The 21611-nt window shown below is 57.3% G+C and overlaps 1 protein-coding gene across 1 annotated transcript in view; it reads right to left on the bottom strand.

Annotated features, from left to right (window-relative positions):
- Positions 1-21611, bottom strand: part of SDK2 (sidekick cell adhesion molecule 2) — a 266728-nt gene that overhangs the window by 35186 nt on the left and 209931 nt on the right. Inside the window, exons 19-33 of the mRNA XM_007454389.1 lie at positions 17476-17671; positions 17163-17261; positions 16585-16776; positions 14826-14947; positions 13937-14046; positions 13685-13835; positions 11019-11256; positions 10117-10232; positions 9263-9452; positions 7898-7996; positions 6604-6798; positions 5336-5537; positions 4122-4225; positions 3536-3606; positions 1501-1636 (exon numbers count right to left, since the gene is read on the bottom strand). Coding sequence (XP_007454451.1) covers positions 1501-1636; positions 3536-3606; positions 4122-4225; positions 5336-5537; positions 6604-6798; positions 7898-7996; positions 9263-9452; positions 10117-10232; positions 11019-11256; positions 13685-13835; positions 13937-14046; positions 14826-14947; positions 16585-16776; positions 17163-17261; positions 17476-17671 — 2221 coding nt within the window. The remainder of the gene's footprint in view (positions 1-1500; positions 1637-3535; positions 3607-4121; positions 4226-5335; positions 5538-6603; positions 6799-7897; positions 7997-9262; positions 9453-10116; positions 10233-11018; positions 11257-13684; positions 13836-13936; positions 14047-14825; positions 14948-16584; positions 16777-17162; positions 17262-17475; positions 17672-21611) is intronic.

The following is a 21611-nucleotide window of genomic DNA, read 5'->3' as shown; positions in this document are numbered from 1 at the left end:
CCCCCCCCCCCCCCCCCCCGAGCCACACAGACCCCGATGAGGGGGGCGGGATGGGAACACGCATGCAGAGGGAAGGGACCTCCAGATTCCGGAGTTAGGGGCCAGGGTGGGAGGGGGATGGGGTGGGGAAGAGGCAGCTCCCAGGACAGTGCCATCCCGTCCTGGTGTGCACCTGCTGGAGGTCACAGGGCACAGGAGCCCCTGGGAGCCCAGCATCCCCAGATGCGGACAGCTCTGGTCCCTTGTCTAAGGCTGAGTTCCTGCCATGACAGAGTGGTGTCGTTAACTTCCTCATATGAACCAGAAACCATTTTACTACCAGGAAATATGACTGTATTATACACAGGCCTATAAAATCACAACGACCAGCACATGTCTGCCAAAAAATAAAAAATAAAAAATAACGCAAGCTGTTGACTCAGCTATTTCTGAGTTTTTCTATTAATTTTCCTTGGCTACGTGTTCAATCATCTTGCTGTCTGTTGATACCTGCTAGAAGACAAGGTGCAGAGGGTTTACGAGAGGGATGGGAGGAAAAATCAGAACGCAGAGGATCTTAAACTGTTCCTGTTCTCCCAGTGTCTCGGGTTTGGTACCCACCCACCTGGGGACCAGATCCTCCAGACCCCTCCCTCTCCCCGACTTGAATCAGTGCACGTGTGTGTGTTGGGGCTCAGAGCACAACATCTCCCAAACGGGCCCTCGACTGCATCCCAAGCCGGCTGCCCTGGCACCAACCTCATGCTTTTGCCTGTGTCACTGTATTCGCCTCTAACTGGGGCAACTGCTTCTGGACCCCATCACCAGCCATGGCCCTCAAGACCCCAAAGTAACCATCCTAACCCAGCAGTACGACGTGTCATTCCTTTGCTTGTGTGTGACTCTCTGGGATTTCTACTTGGCTTCTTGAATTTTTTCCTTCCTGCTGCAGAGGCAGGCTGGCTTCCGGGGACCCCAGGGCAGAATGGTCATCTCCCTGAGGAACCAGAGGGGGCCAGATTGCTGCCCTTGGGACATGACCAGGCTTTGCTTTGGGTCCTTCCCACCTCAGACCCTTTGCACATGCCAGGATCCACCCTCCCCCGCCAACCTTCTCTGGACTGGTTGACCTGGAATCATCCATCAGTGTCGGCACCACAGCCATCCCCAGGGAAGCCTTTTCTGACACCTGCTTTAGGCTCTTCTGGAATATGTGCTTCACAGAGGCCATGCCAACGGTCTCAGATTACCTATATCAGGGTTTTCTTGTTCAGCGCCTGGCTCCTCCCCCAGCCTGCAAGCTCTGTCTGAGAGGGCAGGGGCCTTGTCTGTCTTGTTCACTGGTGTCCCCCCAGTGTCTGGAGCATAGAAGGCGCTCAATAAACGTGCACTTGGGGATTGAATGGGACGGGATGAGAGGCACACACAGGGGAGGGCGCCAGGGTTTCGGGTTAGTGTGATTCCAGGATGCTGAGAGCTTCACGGCCCCGCCCACCCCCCACTCCCTTCACTGTCACTCACAGGTGAGCTCTGCCCACTTGGCCCCCGGGTTGTTGATGCCACGCAGCGTGAAGCCCCTCAGACCCTCGTAGAGCAGCTCCCGGTACCGGATCCGGAAGCCCAGGAGGATGCCGTTGATCTTGTCTTCTGATGGTGGCTGCAGGGAAGGGAGTGGGGGTGGGGCTGGCCGGGCTGGACCATGGCTGAGCATCCCCTTCCACTCCGCCCCTGCCTCCCTCCCCATCCTGCATCCTGCAGCCACAGAGCAGGGACTGTGTCTTAACCGGGAGAAGGAATCAAAGTGGCATTGAGCATTCTTAATTTACGAAGCATTTCCAATGAGGTTACTCCATCCCTGTAGCATTCCCTGGGAGGCAGGGCAGGGCAGGAATCACCATGCCATCCCCACTGAACAGGAAAGTGAGGCTCAGAGATGGTGAGGAACTTGCCCAAGGTCACACAGCATCATGGGGGCCCTGAGCATGACTCAGGACGCAGAACTGTCTCAAAGAGTTGTCCCTTGTCTAGAAACTTCCTCACATGATCACGTGCCCTGGCCAGGATTTCCTGGAGTTTCCCAGGAATCAGGGAGAGTCCTCGCCCTGCTTTTCAGCAAGAAGGAGGGCGGCGTGTCTTCGTGCGCTGCTCCTCTCTGCCTTGATCGTTTTCCTCTTTGCTTCCTGCTCCCGTCCTCAGATGAGTTGGAGAACAGGCTTCTGGAGAAGGTGGAAACTACTTTATTTATTTACTTTTGGCTGTGTTGGGTCTTCATTGCTGCGCACAGGCTTTCTCTAGCTGCGGCGAGCGGGGGCACGTGCTCCCCCCGCTCTCTTCGTTGCGGTGTGCGGGCTTCTCATTGCGGTGGCTTCTCTTTGTTGCGGAGCACGGGCTCTAGGCGTGAGGGCTTCAGTAGTTGTGGCACATGGGCTCAGTAGTTGCGCACGGGCTTAGTTGCTCCGTGGCATGTGGGATCTTCCCGGACCAGGGCTCCAACCCGTTTCCCCTGCATTGGCAGGCGGATTCTTAACCACTGTGCCACCAGGGAAGTCCCAGAAACTACTTTGTTATGATGCCTCTTCTAAAAAACCTGCTGAAATGGTTCAGCCTTTTATTAGCTCCTTAACTGTATTCCTGGCTGCAGCTGGCACCTCCCTGCCCCCTTCATCATGATGGCCCCGATCTGCTCCAGCCTTGGTCGGCTCCCCGCTGCACTAGGTCATTTTCACTTAAGGGACTGTCCTTCTCAGGTGGGGCCTTGAGCTGGGGGAGGGGTCGGGGGGGTCCCTCCTGTTTTCTCTTCAAGGGCTTTCCCTTCAGGGGGGCTGCAGGTGGGCAAAGGTTGGCACCTGCCCCTCTAATCCTGAGAAACGGAGACAGGAGTTCAGGGCTTTGGGGCCTCCGTGGGTGACCCGCTGAGCCCCGGGACTGGGCTTCAGGGGCTGGGGAGGGTCCTAAAGGCACCCATGGGCAGCTGGGTGTCTGAGATGTGTCCCGGGTCTTCCTCAGGCCGTGGAGGGATGGCAGTGCCCACCTGAGCAGGTGGCAGGGGGAGGAGAGGTGGGAGGCTGGTTCTTTGCACCTGGATGATGGGCTCCTGCTCATGGTGACAGGACCGAAGCCCAGCCTGGGTGCAGATGAGGCAGGCACACCTGTGATTGGTCTATGTCGGGAATCCCTTCACTCAGAGCGGGGCTGGGGTTCACAGAGACGCTGGAGGCCCTGACAGCCCCCAGCCCTTCTCTGTGCAAGGATTCTGCCGACGTAAGGGCACTGAACCTGGCCCTGCCACCTAGTAGCTGTGTGACCTGGGGCATTCTTGTCACCTCCCCGAGTCTGGGTCCTCATCCACAGAAGGGTATCGGGTAGGGCCGTATTATCTGGAGGTGGAATGAAGGGTGTGTATGTGTAAGTGTACACACGTGTGTGCGTGCGTGTGCGTGTCTACGCATGTGGGTGCCGTGTTCCAGCCCTGCGGGGGCTGTTGTCTTTCTGGTCCCAGCACGGTGTGTCTGAGTCCTCATGGGACACGGGCCCCTCTCCGCCTGCCCGGCCGTACCTGCCATCGGATCAGCACGGAGGTGGTGGTGTGCGGTGTCACCGAGACAATTGTGGGTGCTTCATCAGGGGCTGGGGGGAGAGGCAGACAGGTGAGCTCTGGGGGGTGGGGGGGTGAGACTTAGGCCCCCTGGGAGCCATGGGACCAGATTCTGCAGACACTGGTCCCGCTTAAGCCCCTCCTCATGCCCACTGCCCCAAGTTGTGTACAACAAAGAGCCAGTGTAAAGTGGGAGAGGGGCCGGGACCTTGACCCCAGCCCAAACCCAAGGGCCCAGATCCCCTCCTCTCTGCACCCAGTGCCACAGGCCTCCCCACTCCCACTGAGGTTTTCTGGGGTCGGCCATGAGCTTCGAGGACAGAGAAGAAACACACGAGGATGCCAGGCTGGCTGTGGGTGCTGAGCCCATGGCAAAGGCCCCTCTGGCCCGAACCTCCTTGGGACTCTGCCTGGGGAGCCGGACCAAGGGCCCAGCAGGCCCAGTGCCCCACCCATCTTTGGAGGCTCCTCCCCCAGAAGAGAATGCCCAGTGCCCAGCAAGTGCCCAGGGGACCAAGAGAAAGAGGCCCCAGTGGAGGGCACTGACCGGCCTGCAGGGTGGTCAGTGGTTCCGACTCCTTGCTGAACTCACTGTCCCCGATGTCATTGGTGGCCTTCACTCGGAACTTGTAGGACGTGAAGGGCTTGAGCCTGTGTAGGGGAATCGGGTTTGATGAACAGAGGTGCCCCCTAACGGCCCTGCCCCGCCGTCTCTGCTTCCCATCTCCCCAGGGCAGCCCCAGCAGCTGTGGGTCCATCACACAGACAGGAACGTGGAGGCTCAGAAGGACGGTCTGCTATGCAGGCAACAAGCTCGGGCCAGGCCCTGGGGTGCCCTAGACCAGGCCAGCTCAGGGTGTGGTCTCACCTTGGCCGCAGCTAGATGCCAAAGGTCCCCAAGTGGAAACGTCCACATATCCCCTATCTCAGAGGGGCCTGTAGGTAGGAAAGCTCCAGTAACTTCCCCTCAGAGCTGACACCTCCCCCACGAACTGCCAGCCCTCTCTTGCGTTTAGTAAATTCAGGAAGGGCTGAGGGTCTCGGGAGTTAACCAGCACTTCATCTCTATAAGCCTCATTTCCTCTGCAGGCAAACAGCTTCCTTTCTGATTTATTGAGGGTGGGAAGGGGAGTGAGGAGAAAAGTATTGCTCAAAACTCTCGGTCTCATCAACTGGGATGTTAAAAATAGATCCCGGGCTTCCCTGGTGGCGCGGTGTTTGGGAGTCCACCTGCCGATGCGGGGGACACGGGTTCGTGCCCCGGTCCGGGAAGATTCCTACATGCCACGGAGCGGCTGGGCCCGTGAGCCATGGCCGCTGAGCCTGCGCGTCCGGAGCCTGTGCTCCGCAACGGGAGAGGCCACAGCAGTGAGAGGCCCGCGTACCGCAAAAAAACAAAAAACAAAAACAAAAACAAAACATCCCACTAGGAATTAAATTGAAGGCAGAATTTTGGAGCGAAGCTCCTCTCCCCTATTAAGGATGGAGCGGGAGACTCCGCCTGGCTGGAGGAATCCAGCTAATGAAGGATGGCGAGCCTTTCACGGAGGGGGCTTCTAGGCTCCAGAAATAGATAACAAGAGGCAGCCCTAACAAGGCTCCAGAGAGGGTGGGAAGGGAGGTTAGGACAGAGCTGGAGGGGATGAGCGTGGATGCGGAGAGGTCCCGGGGGATGCGGGCTCTGGACGCGATCTGGGGGTGGGTGGGGTCTGGACCGGGAGGGGCGGAGCGGAGATGCTGGCGGACAGACGGGGGCCTCACCTGTCCACAACGAAGGCGGAGGCGTTGTGGCTCACAGAGGCTGAGTGCAGGGCCCACCTGCCGCTGGGCAGCTCGCGGGTCTGGATAGTGTAGTAACGCACGGGGGACAGCCCGTCGCTCCCGGGCTCCCAGGACAGCAGCACGCTGCGGGCCTTCACGTTCTCCTGCTGCACCACAGGCTTGCTGGGGGGCTGCGGGCGGTCTGGAGGGGGTGGATTGGGGAGGAGCAGGTGAGGCCACGGCGGAGGTGGGGGTGCACTTTCTTGGCCCCCGGGAGCACTGATGCCCCCCCACCCCATCCCATTTCTGCACGCAGGTCCCAACAGTCAGCACCGTGGCTCCTGGCCAGCGACTGTCCCTGGGCTACTCGAGGGCCAGGTGCCTGGGAATTTACACCCGCTGAGGGCAGCGCCAGCACAGGGCTGACAGTGAGGTGGTGTGAACGCCCCAGTTCCTCTGCCCCGGTCTGGACGGTGCTGAGATGGGACCTACGCTGTCCCCAGTGGCGTGGGGCTGAGCCCACATTTCCCTCGGTGGGACTCGGCTTTGTCCCCTGCGAGGGCTTGGCCTCTGCTCATTTCCCCACGCCACACCGGGGATTCTTGGTCTCAGCACTCTGGCACTTGGGTGGATGAGTCTTTATTGCGGCACCTATCCTGTGCGTTGCAGGATGTGTAGCGGCACCCCGGCCTCTACCCTCTAGATGCCAGGGGCACTTCCTTTCCACCTGTGACACCCAGACTCTGCCCAGTATCCCGGGGTGGAGGCAAGGGCACCCTGGCTGAGAACCACGGTCCTCCTGGTTTTTCCTGGGAACACTGTCTAATAAATCACGCTCACAGGGATCTGGGGCTCAGGTCTGCCTCTGGGGAACCCAACTTTGGGCGAGAAGCCGGCTCAGGGAGGCAGGGCGACGGCAGCCAGGGCTCCAGGCAGCAGTCCCATCCTCCACCCAACTGGACACGGTCTCCTCTTCAGAAGGAGGGGAGAGAGGAAGGAAGCTGGTCTCACCAGCTCGCCCTTTAGGAAATCTGGGCAGGGCAGGACCCTGGGGAGGGGAACTCCCAGATCAGCTCTGGAAGTCTGCTGGAGCCCCTGCTGACCTTGGCCTCAGAGATTTGAGCCCACTTTCCATTCTGGACCAGGGCAAGAGACTCACAACTAGCCCCCCGCCAGCCGTGCACGAGGAGATGGTGTGAGCTCCCGGGTCGGCTGTGGGTGCCCCCCCTGAGGCCCCCCAGGCCTCCCCAGTCCCAGTGGGCAGTCACCTCTCTTCTCCGTGGTCACCACCAAGGCCTCGGCGGCCTCTCCCCAGCCCTTGCGGGTCTGGGCTGTGATGCGGAACAGGTAGACGGACTCTGGCTTGAGGCCGGTGGCCGTGAACTGGCGGGCGCTGGGCACAAGCACCTCCACCGTGGCAGCGTTGGCCGTGGTGGCGTTGAGCCTGTGTGTGATCTGGTAGGCTGCGGGGAAGGAAGGAGACAGGCCGTGCTGGGAGGTGGGGCAAGCTGCTCAGGAGCAGCCCCGAGCAGGGGTCATTCCTTTCTTGGCCACTGCTGTGTCTGCCCTTGGGCCACCTTGGCTGTGGTTGGTCTGCTTGAAGCCCTGTGGGCAGCTCCCGCGTCCTCAGCTGTCACCTAGGGGTTGGGGCTGCGGGGGGCACGAGCAGGTGCTCTATGCAGCATCTGCAACCCCCAGCCCAGCCCCCGATGAGGCAACTGAGGCTCAGAGAGGCCAGGCCACCTGCCAGGAATTGACCAAGCTGGAATTCCAGCCCAGGTCTTTCTAAGCCCAAAGGCCTTCCCCCCATCCCCCAACCCCCCAGCCCCATCGACTCTGTCTCCAGAGGTGCAGCTTTCACAGGGGGCGGGCATTGCATGATGCCAGGACTGAGAGCCCTGGACCGGGCACAGGTGGTCCGATCCCCCGTTCTACAGGTGAGGGGCTGAGGCCATGGAGGGAAGCCGACTTGCACAAGTTCACACAGCTGTTCATTTCAAGCCTGTGAGTCTTCTCGTGTGCGTGCGTGCGCGCGTGTGTGTGTTGCTCAAGTTCACACAGCTGTTCATTTCAAGCCTGTGAGTCTTCTCGTGTGCGTGCATGTGTGTGTGTGTGTGTGTGTGTGTGTGTGTGTGTGTGTTAGTAGGAACCGTGACTACGAAATGATGCTTCCGACCTGTAGCATCCCTCCTGGGTGCCTTAGGCCTCCGTTCCCACCTGTGGGCGCGGCTGGGCTGAGCCAGCCAGTGCGCCCTCACCTGGCTACACTTAGGAACAGCGGCCGAGGTTCACCAGATGGCCAGTCCCCTGGGGACTTGGGTCACGTGGAGGCACAGAGCTGACCAATGGGCCCTAAGAGACCTGAGCCCCAACCTTGCCCTCCAGCTGATAATCTTACAGGCTGAGATTTCTAGTAGGAGAAATTAGACTCACAACCATTCTTGAGGACATGTGGACACTTGTCCCGGGCTTAGCCTCTCTCCTGTCAAGACTGAACTGCCTCCTTTACACCTTATACCTCCTCCTTCCTGCAGCCAGGGCCCAGGAAGGGTACAGGCTTACCAAGAATGATGCCGTTGGGGGCAGCGGGGGGCTGCCAGATCAGCCGCACCGATGTGGTCCTCACCTCTGGGAACAGGATGCCCATGGGTGGTCCCGGGACTGGAGGGGACAGAGGAGAAGCAGGTGACACTGCAGCTGCTGCTCAGCACCTAGACCAGCCTGGCTCTAGCAGAGCAGCACGGCGGGTGGCAGGGGAAGGGGTCACTCTGCTGGCTGAACTTTTGAGGAGTGTGTGTCTGTGCCTGGCACCGTGTCCTCACACAGGACGTGAAGATGCTATCAGTGAGGTTTATGCATTATTTGGCAGGAACTAGAAGGGACCAAGGCTCCAGCTTTGGGGCAAATGAAAGTGCCAACCCCAAGCACACACCACTCCTCTTTCTAGACCTCACTCTGGGATCCGTGGATCTGGAGCTCCCCGCCCAAACAGCCCCAGGCACGCTAGCCGGGTCTACAGGGGTCCGGAACCACCCTCCTGAGGGTGTAGACTTGTCCCTCTGGACGGAGGGATGGCCAAGGGGCAGGTGTTTTGGGCAAATGGATGGAAACTGAATGGTATGGGCCAGACGAGATGGGGGCGGGGGGGAGACAACAGGGTGGCAGAGTCGGGGGACGGCTGGGGGGGCAGCTCTTCCCAGGCTGCCTCGATCTAATTCGGAATGCCAAGAAATCTGAGATTTCTAAACTTGAACTTGGCCGTCCAGGTCATTAGGAGGGTATATCTGTCAAGGCAGGAGGGTAGAACATATTTAATTTAACAGATCATTAGCTTGATTTATCACTTTAGAACACAGAGACATATGGTGTTTGGGCTTCGTTTTGCCCTCTCGTCCCGACCCCACAAGTGTTTTTGGTGAGCAGTATGTGAGGATGTGTGTGGGGAGGAGAAAGGGGGGGCAAAGGACCTGTCAGCTCAGCCTCCGATGGGGAGTTTTGCTGCAGAGATGAATGCCTGGAGCCCGGCAGGCGTCACTCGTTTGCTAACAGGACCCGTAGGCTTGTGTAAAGGAAAAAATCAAGCCTTTCGCTTGCACAGACCTGCGCTCGGAGAGAGCCTGCCCCAGGTGAACAAGGAATCAAAGCGGGTACAAATTCTCTTTTCTGTTCACCTGTCCCAGAGAGACTGGATCAGATGCCAGTCTGCCCTTGCGTTGTCACTTCTTCCTTAGGGATGCGCAGTTTGTAGCATCCCTTGCAGTGGGGTTGGTGGCCCTCAGTGACCTGCCTCCCCCAGCAGAAGCCTGAGGCCACGGTTCCCTCTGGGGCAGAGAGAGACCTCAGAGGGGCAGGGCAGGGCTGGGCAGGGTAGGGGTGGACAAAGCGCAGCTCTCAGCCTTCCCCAGGCTCCCAGGGACGGGAACGTACCGTCATCCAGCGTCCGCTCCAGGATGGCAGGATGGCTGGGGCTGCCGTCCCCAATGCGCGTGAAAGCCAGCACCCGCACCTCGTAGAGCACGTATTTGCCTAGGCCCGTGAGCTGGGCGCTGCGTGACGAGTCCCCTTCCACCAGCCAGAGCCGGGGCTGGGAGTCTGAGTCCTTCTCCTTATACAGCACCTGTTGGAGCCCAGCGCAGGGGTGAGGGCCTCCGGCCTGGGCCTGGTCCCTCCAGAACCTCTCCTGTCTCCTCCCCAGGAGCCAGGTGGGTGAGGATGAGTGGGTGGACCTGGGGCTCCCTGGAGGGGCTTGGTTCCCAGGTTACACAAGCCTAGTGCTCGGGGAGGGAGGGGGACACAAAGATGCAGTCAGCCACGGAGCTGGAAGGTTCCTTAGAGAGCATCCAGCTGAGAAAACAGGCCCAGAGAGGGGGCGTGACTTGCCCAAGGTCACACAGCCAGTAGTGGCAGAGCTGGGATGTTAAGCTACGTCTCCTGACTTCCAGGCTGGGGCGGTAGGTGCAGCTTTGGGAGGAATTCTAGAAGATAATGGAAATTGAAGCTGGGCCCATCGGGGCTGAGAGTGAGGCTTGGGGCACCCAGTGTGGCCTCCTGGGGGAGGCAGAGCTGCCCCAAGGACCTCAGGCCTTCATGGGAAGCTCCCCCACCCCCAAGGGAGGACTCCTTGGTTGTCATGGTGACCAACGGATGCTGCCGGCAGATCCCCCGTGTCCACCGTAGAAGGCAGAGTCCTGGGCCCCAGGGGGTCCCGAGGACAGGGCGCCGGGACAGGGAAGTGGGTGCAGGGGCTCCAGCCCCCTCCCGTGCTCGGATCTGGGACTCGCCTTGTAGCCCAGCACCAGCCCATTGCGGTCGGCCTCTGGGACTTCGCTCCAGCGAACCAGCATGCTGCTGGAGGTGGTGGCCAGCACAGACACGTTGGCAGGGCCCGAGGACGGCACTGGGGGAGAGAGGAGCGGACAGAAGCAGCTCAGGACCCAGAGCGGACCCGACAGTGGAGGGTGTGGAGCGGGGGCTGAGGAAGGAAACGGGGCACGGTCCCCAAATAGCAAATTATTCTGCGACGATGATGCCTTTGGCTCCGGAGTGTCGCAGATGCTGCTTCTGGCTTCAGATCAGCCTCCCCGTTATCCCCCCTCAGAATAACGTTAGGATGAGGCTGGATTTCCTGCCAGCGTAGCAGCGAGGGGTGGGGGAGGGGCTAGGGTGGGAAGGCAGCCACCATTTAAAGGGCGTTAGGAAAAAGCCACAGAGCTACACGCCACATGTGGCTGGATGAGGGCTGCCTGTAGGCCGGGAGCACATATTCTGTGGGTGTCCCCTTGCCAGGCCCCTATGAGCCGCTGCTGCTTCTGGAATGTTCTGAGAGCTCGCCCAACCCGTACCCTCTCCCCACCCCGCCACCTCCATCTTGGGGTCTCACAGGCACTGCTGGGTGTCAGGGTTAAAAGTGGGGACACAGAGGCGGGAAGCCCCTCCTGGGAACCTCTGGAAGCAGTGCTGGGAAAATCAGGTCCTGGAAGGCGCGGCCACACACACACACAGAGGATGCTCTGCTGGACGCTGAGCACAAATAGGAAAAGGAGCCCAGGACATTTTTGCACAAAAGCTCCAGCCTTTGAGCCCTTAGAAGGCCCTGAGGGCAGAGAGACGAAGGTGGGGGGGGGGTATCCCCAGGCCCCAGGGAGGTGAAGCGGGTGGGGTAGCTGGCGTGAGGGCGCAGTACCTGACTCCCGGGTCCTGCCCATCACCGTCTGGCTCCAGGGCCCGCTCCCGATGGCGTTGAAGGCCTGCACCTGGACGCGGTACTCCGTCCACTCCTCCAGGTCTTCGATGGTGTACTCCCGTTCCACGCGGTCTTGGACCACGTGGCTCAGCGTCTCGCCGTGGCCGTCCGCCCGGCTGTACTTGACCTTGTAGCCCACCGACTCGGGGTTCCCGTTGTATTCCATCTCTGGGAGAGGCTGCAGGAGGGCAGGGGTGGGAAAAGCAGCTGTGAGGCCAGGTCCACCTAGCGTATGGAAGAACTGCCTGGCTCGTGCTGCCTCCTCCAGGCAGCCTTCGGGATTACCCAGACCACTGTCCAGTCCGTCAGCACCCATGTGAGGCGCTCTCACCCCTGGGTATGGCTTAGTTGTGTAACTCTGTGCTTCTGACGGCCCCACCATCTCCCTGTCTCTCTACCCCGGGCTCAGAGGAGAGGCGGCATCCACTCTTTATTGTGCAGATGACAAATTCATGACCCTGCCAGGGGAGTTGGCCCTGGTGAAGAGAGGCATAAAGGCTGTCTGTCCCACACTCAGCACCTTTGGCAGTGGCTGTCTCTGCCACTTAACTCCCTCGCTCAGCCTGCCAACATATAAGTATTTAATTGCCTACAGCACGCCGGGTCTCAGGTTGTGTCTGCCCTTGGAGAAGCAAGCTTGTGAAGGCAGCATCTCAGGCATGGGTGGAGCTCTAGTCACTGTCAGGAGGTCCTTCCATCCAGCACACCTCCGTCTCTCCCGCTGCAGTTTCAGCCTCCTTTTTGTTTGAGTTTCAGTGAAGAGAAAAAAAGACAGCTTCATCTCCTGAGCCTATGATTAGGCTGGTGGGGCTGTGGTCACTGGCTCAAGGTCATCTGGATGAACTTGGGCAGTGCTGATAAGCGGTGGAGGTCTTTGTACACTGGGGGCAGCCTGGGATCTGAAGCAGGCGCGAGCTGAGGGCCCAGCCTTCAGATTCTCCTCTGAAGGTGACAGGGCTGGAGCTGGGGCATCCTCAGCCCTCACCTGCCCCATTCTGCTTTCCCCAGAGGCTCCAACGAGCCCATGATCCACAGGCTCTGCACATCCTGACCTACTTTCTCTGGTTGCTCGGCCTCTGCCTCACCACCTACAGCCCCCGTCCCTCCTGCCAGCCCTGGCTCCTACAGACACTTAGTGAAGCAGACCAGAGACCATTAAGACAGCAATCAATGGGCCTGAGAGCTTGAGATGGGCCTTGAGCACATGCTCTCCTACCTGCTAAGGAAAGGCAACGGGCCATGCGCCATTAGGAGGGACCGGAGGGGCCCGGGGCCCTGCACAGTGCAACCACTGCCTTTTATTCCCCCTCCAGCTCCCACTCTACGTACCAGACTTTTTAGCCTTTTAGTATTTGGAAACCTTAAAGTGAGATGCAAAAGGGATGCGGGGAGCAGCCTGGAGGGGAGCAGAGCTGAGGTGCCGGTGCTGGTCCCAGCCGCCTGGGAGAGGCATCGTCATTCATAACTAGCGCTCATCTGGGCTGATGGCCATTAGCGCCTCCATCAGGCTTGTCCAGGCAAGCGAAAGGCAGCAATGACTTTCAGGTAAATCCCAGCCCACAGCTCGGGGTTTTGCAAGCTGAGTTTGCGGCAACTAGTAAGACATCTTTAGTGGAAGCAAAATAGAGTTGCGTGGCCAGAGGGGCCTGGTGAAGTGGAGGTAGGGAGCTCCCCCTGAAGCTATCATTCCTGGATTCTTTAAGGAGCCGGGCTGTTCGGTGCTGGCCCCATGTCTGCTTGTCTAGGAATTCCTCTTGGGTTGCTGCTTTGTGGCGTCTGCGCCGGGAAACGCAGTTCCAGGCGATGTCCTGGGGGAGAAATGCTCTCTCCTGTTCCCCAGAAGATGGGCTGGCAGCGTGCTCAGGGGTTAGGGCGGCGGATTTGGGGGGCCAGACTCCCTGGGTTGGGATTCCGAGCCCTGCTGTTAACTAGGCGGTGTGGGGGGTCTTGGGCCAGTTATTCCACCTCTCTCTGCCTCAGTTTCCTCATCTGTAAAGTGGGGGCCAGGATCACTGTCACAGGCTCATGGAGAGGGTTCAAGGTCCAACTTTGACAGCACTCAGAACCCTGCCTGGCAGGAGCAGAAGCCCTTTGCACACATTACTAACTCGTGCAGGGTCACCGGGGTAATGACCCTCAACGTGGAACCCTGATCTGTGGGACAGAGCCTAATGCCTCCCCGACCTCCCCCCTCAACCTGAGAAGCAACCCCTCACTCTCTGACTTGGTGGGTGAGACAACTTACATCCGAATCCCAGAACCAACCCTGGGAGCTGTGTGACTGTGGGTGAATTCCTAACCTCTCGGAGCCTCAGTTTTCTTAGCTGTAAATTGGGATAGTACCATGCCCTTTGCAGGATTTACTGGAAGGATTAAATGGAAGAAAAATAATGTGAAATGCTTGGCACGTGGCAATGCTCAATAAACAGTATTTTCGAGCTTCTTTTCACGTGGGGCGTTTATGCATTTGACTAAGACTGATGCTCAGAACAGAGAAGGGGCCTGGAGGTAATCCAGTGGATGCCTGCTTTGAGGCAGTGACACCTCTGCAGGGTGCTGAGGCCTGAGGAGACATCCCATCCCCGCCGCCCTCGCGGGAGCCTCACCATCCAGCGGAGCCACAGGCTGGTCTCACTCGCTGTGCGCAGCGTCACGTTGGCCGGGGCCATGTCAGGGGGCGCCTGGAGGGTCTGGATCTTTCTGGAAGGCTGGCTGGGTGGGCTAGTGCCCACGATATTCACCTGGCGCATGCGGAAGCTGAGATGGGCGGAGAGGGGTGAGCAAAATGGTGAGGGCAGGACCCCAGGGCCAAAGCCCGTCCCAGGCCGGGCAGCCCCCTCCCCTTCCTAACCCGTTACCTATAGTAGGTGAAGGGGTTCAGGTCGGGCACCTCCATGGACCGGGCGTCGGGCTCGTTGGGGAGCTGGTGAATCAGCAGCCACTCCTCTCCCTCCCCGACCACGCCCACCTGAAAAGGGAGACACCCTTAGACCTGGCCAGCCTGCCGGGCTGAGACGTGGGTGCTCTGAGCCCCAGCTCCCGGGAGGTATAGCCCGGCCCAGGAAAGGTCTTGACACAAACCCCAGGGCTCACCCGGAGGGCACCACGGGGGGCCCCCATCTTTCCAGGCCCTTAAACAAGACTTCAAGTGTGACCCCGAACCCTCCTGCATCAGAATCTCCCAGGATGCTTATTATAAACCCACTCCTGGGCCCTGCCCTTGACCCAGCCAATCAGAATCCCTGGGGGTGGTGCCCAGGAGTCTGCATATTTATCAACAGTAAGCTTCCCAGGTGATTCTCCCCAACACCCTGGCATGCTTCTTAAAGCCCCAGCTAAATCAAAATCAGAATTTCTGGGGGTGGGACCCAGGTGCTGGAACTTCTGAACACTCCCCTGGTGCAGCCAAAGGTGAGACCCATGGGTGTCAAGGGCTGCAGGAAGCAGCTGGCTATTTCTCTAGGCTAGCCAGTCACCACCCTGACCAGAGGAGAGGTGTGTGTGTGTGTGTGTGTGTGTGTGTGTGTGTGTGTGTGTGTGTGTGTGTGTGTGTGTGTGTGTGTGTGTGTACACAGGTGAGGTGGAGGTGGAACTGTGGGCATTTTTGGTGTGTTTGACCTTCTGATAGCTGCATGTGAAACTCACACAGATTGAAACACACATGTGATTTGCTCTCGAGAGCAGGGCTGCCGCCAAGGCCGGGGAGCAGGCTGCCCAGGCTGTAGGGCTCTCCTCTGGCAGCTTTACCTGGGCCTCCACCAGCCAGCGGGAGATGGAGGTCTTCCCATCATAACCTGGCCTGAACTGCAAGGTCACGGAGCGGGGGCCAATGTTGGAAATGCCCAGGTTGGTGGGGGCTCCTGGGAGTTCTGGAAAAGGAAAACAGGGCAGGAAAGGAGTGAGAAGGTCCTTCCAACCCCCACAGGACTCTCCAGGCACGGGGGGTGCCGTGTGTCGCAATTTCCTAGACACCTCGGAGAAGGGGCATGGCCGAGGCCTCAACCCACAACACGGCCTTCGGCCCTGCATCTAAGGCTCACTGTGTTCAGACCAGGGACCGAGGTAGGCTCGGGGCTGAGAGAACCCCCCAGGGCCAGGAAACGGGGGCTGGGCTTCCTGAATAAATCCTCTGCATCTACACATAACCCATTACAGCCCTCCCAAACCAGTAATGGCTGAGGGAGGTTAGAAGGAGGGGTGAGGACAGGAGGAAGCCCCTGTGTTCTTTTTTTTTTTAATTATTAACTTTATTTATTTTTTGGCTGCATTGGGTCTTCGTTGCTGCACACAGGCTTCCTCTAGTTGCAGCGAGCGGGGGCTACTCTTCGTTGCGGTGCGTGGGCTTCTCATTGCGGTGGCTTCTCTCGTTGTGGAGTACGGGCTCTAGGCATGCGGGCTTCAGTAGTTGTGGCTTGCGGGCTCAGTAGTTGTGGCTCGCGGGCTCTAGAGCGCAGGCTCAGTAGTTGTGGCGCACGGGCTTAGTTGCTCCGCGGCATGTGGGATCTTCTAGGACCAGGGCTCGAACCCGTGTCCCCTGCATTGGCAGGCGGATTCTTAACTGCTACACCACCAGGGAATTCCCGAAGTCCCTGTATTCTGACCAGGAACCTTGGGGTTCAGGGTGAACAGAGAGAGAACAGATTCCGGGGTTGGACTGTCTGAGTTGAAATCCCACTCCACTGCTTCTGATGCTGTGTGCCTTTGGGCAAGTTACCTAACCTTTCTGTGCCGCAGTGTCTTCCTCGGTAAAATGGAGATGATAATAATATTGCCTACCTCAGGGTTGTTGGGAGGGCTAAGTGCACGGATGCACTGAGCTCTGGGCCAGGTGAGCACTACAGTTTATCACTTGGGGTCAACTGAAGCTCAGGTATCTCAACCACCTCGGTGGGCAGGTTGAGGGATTCTGGCCACATCGCACAAGCATTGACTTACAGACCCAGACAGGACCACGTGGCTATCCAGTGCGTCTCTCCGTAGACACAGATGGGGAAACTGAGGCACAGAGGGGGACGCTTTACTTGCTCAGGGTCACAGAGCCTGGCAGAAGTGCGATGGGGGCCAAAGCGTGCTGTTTACACCGGGGGTGAGGTTATTCTCAGCCTGCTCTATCCCCTTCCCAACCAACATTTCCACTGGTTGGAATCCGTTTGGACCTTTTGGGTGACAGTGAGAATTCTTCCCCTGAATCATAGATACCACTGCTTGATGCAGAGCCTGGAGCAGGATGGGGGAGCAGAGGGAGGGGGCGGGGGCGGAAGGAGGCAAGGGTGGGGTTCTGCGGGGGGCCCGGGCTCCCCTGAGAGTCAGGGGAGGGAGTGGCAGCAGCCCACACGGCCTCACCATCACGAGGATGCAGCCGGCCCTGGGAGGACCCGGGAACCCCAGACTCCAGGGAGGGGAGAGCTGTGTGGGAAGAAGCCAAATCTCCTTGAAGAGGAAGGGGGCCTCCTTCCAAACAGGAGAACAAGAGGCCATGAGCCCAGCGCTGGGAGCAGGCACCCACCTGGAGGCACCCCGGAGGAGATGGTTGAGGCAGACACCTGGCCCTGGCCCTTGGCGGTCATGGCGGCCACCTCGATGGTGTAGGTGGTGAGCGCGGTGAGGCCCGTGACGCGGTACTCCAGGGTGACGTTGGGCAGGTAGTGGGTCACGCGGGTGTTGGTCCGGTTATACTCCTCCCAGGAGATCCGATATCCTGGGGGAGAGGCCCCAGTGTGGTGTGAGCTTGGCTGGGACCTTAACCTTCTGCCCTGCTTCTCACTTCCTTACTAGTCTGGCAGTTAGACACGCATTGGAAGGAGGGGGCCGAGGGAGGTGGGAGCATCGTGCCTGGGGCCCCGGGTGTAACCTGGGTGGGTGCCCCTTGTTGGGTGTGGATTGTAGGAGGGAGGGTGGGTCACTGCGGCTGAAGATCTGGGATGTGGCACAGAGCACAGGGGCTGAGAACCTCCCATGAGTCCCTTCTAAGAAAGAGTGGCCTGCTGGGAGGCTCTGGATGAACACTAGGTCGAAGGGAGGGGGATGGACGGGAGGGCCTTTGCCGCCCGTCTCACCCCGGGTCGGCGATGCCGTGGTGCCTACCTGTGAGGATGCCGTTCTTCTCTCCTGGTTCTTGCCAGCTGACCTTCAGCGAGGTGTCCAGGATTTCACTGAAGCTCAGGTGTCCCACGGGCCCTGGCACTGTACCCAAAAGCGTCCCCCACCCACCCAGTGCAAGTTAGAGCCGGAGAGAGACCACCGTCCTCAAAGACAGCCCGTGGGGCTCCAGGGGCGCACCCCCACCCCCACCCCCCGGTTCGAAGACAAGAGCAGGGCCGTCCTGGGCCTGGAGCGCTCAGCCTGGCCCGTTGAGGGGGGCGGGGGCAGAGGGAGCTGGGGTTGGGGCGCTGCCTACCGTCCTCGTGGGTGCGCGCCAGCTGCGGGGCGCTGCGAGGCCCGTCGCCGGGGGTGGTGAAACACAGCACTGAGGTAAAGTACTCAGTGAACCTCTTCAGGCCCGACACAAAGCCCACGTGGATGCTGTCTTGAAAGTTGGGCCGGGCGGTCACCATGGTAACCTCCTCTTCCTGCTCTGGCTCCCAGGCCATCAGCTGCGGAGAGGGCAGCCACTCAAGCACGGCGACAGCGAGCACGTGCCAGCAGAGACCCAGCGCTTTCCCACAGGCTGGGCCAACGGACAGAGAGTGTCCAGGAGCCCAGCTTTCCTAGGGTCCCTCCTCCCAGGGAGGGGAGGCCGGGCGGATACGCACAGGCCACTGGAGCATCTGTCCTCTGGGAGCTCACTTTGGTGTGCTGCTCCATTCGCTGAGTGCTTTGCTCTAAGCAAGGTACCGGGCAGGGTGGTTTCAGTGAGTCCTCTCCCACTCGATTCCCACAGCAACCCCACAGGGAGGTACTTGACCAAGACTGGCTACATAATTTGCAGGTCCAGTGCAAAATGCAAATGGAGGCCCCCTTGTTCAAAAATTATGAAGAATTTCCAGAGACGGCAGCAGAGCATTTAACTGAACATGGGGTCCTAATGAGCACGGGGCCCTGAATGCCCACACAGGCATGAAGCCAGTCTTGTTTTTTACAGATGACGAAACAGGCTCAGAGAGGCTAAGTGACTTACAATATATCACACAGCTCCTGGGTAGCTGAGGGTCTTTGCTTCTACACCTGGGCTCCCATGCCTTTCTCTGCCTGGGCCGGGGCAGTTCCTCCTAAGAACTCCAGTATGTAGATAACTCTCTCTTTTAAACTTGTTCCAAGTTGGGATTTCAACTGTAACCATCCTCTAGAGGTGGAGCGTTGGCAAGAAAACCCCGTCTGGAAGTTCAGCATCACTTTTCCTCTAATCTCCACTCTACATATCCCAGCCATAATTGCATAAACTCCCCACCTCTCCTTCCTTCTCTTCCTGCCTCTTTTTTTAAAAATTGAAGAATAAAATTGATTTACAATGTTGTGTTAACTTCTGCTGTACAGCAAAGTGATTCAGTTATACACATTTATACATTCTTTTTTTTTTTTTGGCCGTACGCGGGCCTCTCACCGTTGTGGCCTCTCCTGTTGCGGAGCACAGGCTCCGGACGCGCAGGCCCAGCGGCCATGGCTCACGGGCCCAGCCGCTCCGTGGCACGTGGGATCTTCCCGGACCGGGGCACGAACCCGTGTCCCCTGCATCGGCAGGCGGACTCTCAACCACTGCGCCACCAGGGAAGCCCTATACATTCTTTTTTTAATATTCTTTTCCATATGGCTTATCACAGGATCGTGAATATAGTTCCCTGTGCTATACAGTAGGACCTTGTTGTTTATCCATCCTATATATAATACTTTAGCATTAAATATAGCATCTGCTAACCCCAAACTCCCAATCCATCCTTCCCCCAGCCCTCTCCCCCTTGGCAACCACAAGTCTGTTCTCTGTTTCTGTGAGTCTGTTTCTGTTTCGTGGATAAGTTCATTTGTGTCGTATTTTAGATTCCACACATGAGTGACGTCATATGGTGTTTGTCTTTCTCTGTCTGACTCAGTTCGCTTAGTAGGAGCATCTCTAGTTGCATCCGTGTTGGTGCACCTTCCTGCTGCTTCTTAACCTCCTGCCCCACACGCCTATTTTATGGGCCCTTCATCTGTCTCTAACAATGACAGCTGGTCTCAGAGATTTCCTCAATTATTTGAAATTGATTAAATAGCAATTAATGGTGAAAAGCTACGGGCTGGATGAATTTTAATAAGCCTGGGTATTTATAGACATAAAACAATACCACGCCAATGTCTCTTGATTAACTCACTGGCCATAACAATGCTTCACCTCCTCCTTTTCATGGCCGTGTGTTTATAAAGGATGTTTGGAAATTTAATTGGTATGGTGAAAAGATAGCCTATAGCAAGTTAATTAGATACCAATTAGACCCTAAAAATACTAATCAGAAATACTAGGTGGCATTTAATACGAGGGTAAAATACCCTCCTTATTTCGTTTATCTTGTTTCATAGCAATTAAATTGCTGAACTTCGTTGGAGTAGATTAAGAAACAAGTTTGATGTTTTAATTTACTTTAATCAGTGTAAATTCGAATTAATGACACCATTAGAATTGTGTGGTGCACTCTCCAGTAAGTGCAAAATCTGGGTAAGTCTTATTTTTTCGGGTTTAGGCCAATGGTGATCGCTACTATTTAAAAAAATAAGGGACAAAGAATGTCTTGACAGGTGCCTTAAAGCACATTCACAGGGAATTGTCTTCAGATATGACAAAGAAGATGGGTACAGGGTGATGGCAGTGCGGTTGGGTGGAGTCATGACCACAGCATCATCCTCCAGGTCCAGGCCCAGAGCCCAAGACGGAGGCAGGACAGAGGTTGCTTCAAAACATTTACTCTGGGACGTGAACCACTTGTCCTGTAGCTGCATCCAAAGGGGAGGAGGCTAAGGGTTAAGAGGCCTCTCCCTCAGGTCCAGGAAGACAACAGACTTGTCTTCTGCACCTTCTATTGCTTCCAAGGGGCTGGGCTCTGGGCAGCCATGGGGTGGAGGCTGTGCTCCACACACGCACTGGGCTCTGGTCCCATGAGCCCTTCCTGTGTGCCTGGCACTAGGTTAAGCCCATCACGGACCAGTCCCGTTTCACCATCACAATGAGGATGACATGCGAATCACTGTCCTGTGCTGCTACAAAAAGGAAACCAAGGTTCAGGAAAGTTGAGGACTGGTCAGTGCACAGGGGACCACCCGGATCTGGCTTCAGATTTGTGGACCTGAGACCTTAGACGCAGCCCTCTATCTGCTGAGGTACACACAGCTGCCAGGTGAGGGCTGGGGGTTCTCCACGCCGGCTCTTGTTACCAGGGGTCAGTGCTGATTTACTTTGTTAGGTCCTTGGTCTTGGATTCTAAGCAGACTGGGCTGCCCTGAGCATGGCTGGGGTGTGTGGGTGAGTGTGCTTGTGGGGGGACTTCAGATCTAGATGCTGGGACAGGCAACTCCACCTTAGACAGCAGAGGCCCAGGGGTCACCCCTGTATCTGAAAGGTGTGTGTGTGTGTGTGTGTGTGTGTGTGTGTGTGTGTGTGTGTGATGGTGGGGGGGCCAGGGTGAGGAATGTGCAGCCAAAGCCGAGAGAAAGGACGACAGAGCACAGCTTTGTCATTTACTGTGTGACCCTGGGAAGATCACTCAACCTCTCTGAGCCTCAGGCTATTACAGGAGACAGTAGTAGCTACCTCAATGGTTCTAGGGAAAAGGGCTGAACTGACGTGCCTCCTGTTTCTGATGGAGGCAGTACATCGTGGGCTCGAGAGTCTAGGAGAGTATAACCTGCTAGATTCTGGAGTTAAAAACAAATAGGGGAAATTCTCTTTTGCACCTTCCCTTTGTCTTTCCCTCTACTTTTCTATCTCTTGCATTTGCACGGATTCGCGCAAAACATCCTGGAAGGATATGTAAGAAATTAACAACAGTGGTTCACTGGAGTGTGGAGAATTTCAAGGTTGGGTGGGATAGAACCAGGCAGATGAGGGACTGGGGTGGCATGGCATGAGATGGAGGATGTCTGCCTGCTATAAGTTTATCTTTTTACATGTGTAGGTTTCTGAATCGTGTAAATATATTCCCAGTTAAAAATTCAATTAAAAAATTAAAAAAATAATGGGGGCGATTTGGCAATAGAAGCAAAATTATACACATTTACCTTTTGACCTAGCAATCTCACGTCTAAGAATCTATTTCAGAGTTATATGTGACAATATGAAAAAATGTACACACAAAACTATTCACTGCAGAAATGTTTGTTATAGTAAAAGACTGGAAACAACCAAAATGTCATCACTAGGGAGCTGGCTGAATAAACAATGGGAGATCCACATAATGGAACACAATACAGATTTTTTAAAAAGGGACAAGGAATATCTCTATATACTCCTACAGAGAGACCTCCAGGATACAATGTAAATAAAAAAGCAAAATGGGGGCTTCCCTGGTGGCGCAGTGCTTGAGGGTCCGCCTGCCGATGCAGGGGACGCGGGTTCGTGCCCCGGTTCGG

Source organism: Lipotes vexillifer, unplaced genomic scaffold (assembly GCF_000442215.2).
Source record: "Lipotes vexillifer unplaced genomic scaffold, Lipotes_vexillifer_v1.1 scaffold518, whole genome shotgun sequence".
NCBI lineage: Eukaryota > Metazoa > Chordata > Mammalia > Artiodactyla > Lipotidae > Lipotes > Lipotes vexillifer.
The sequence above is the reverse complement of the archived record's forward strand: the minus strand, read 5'-3'. Positions and strand labels throughout refer to the sequence as shown.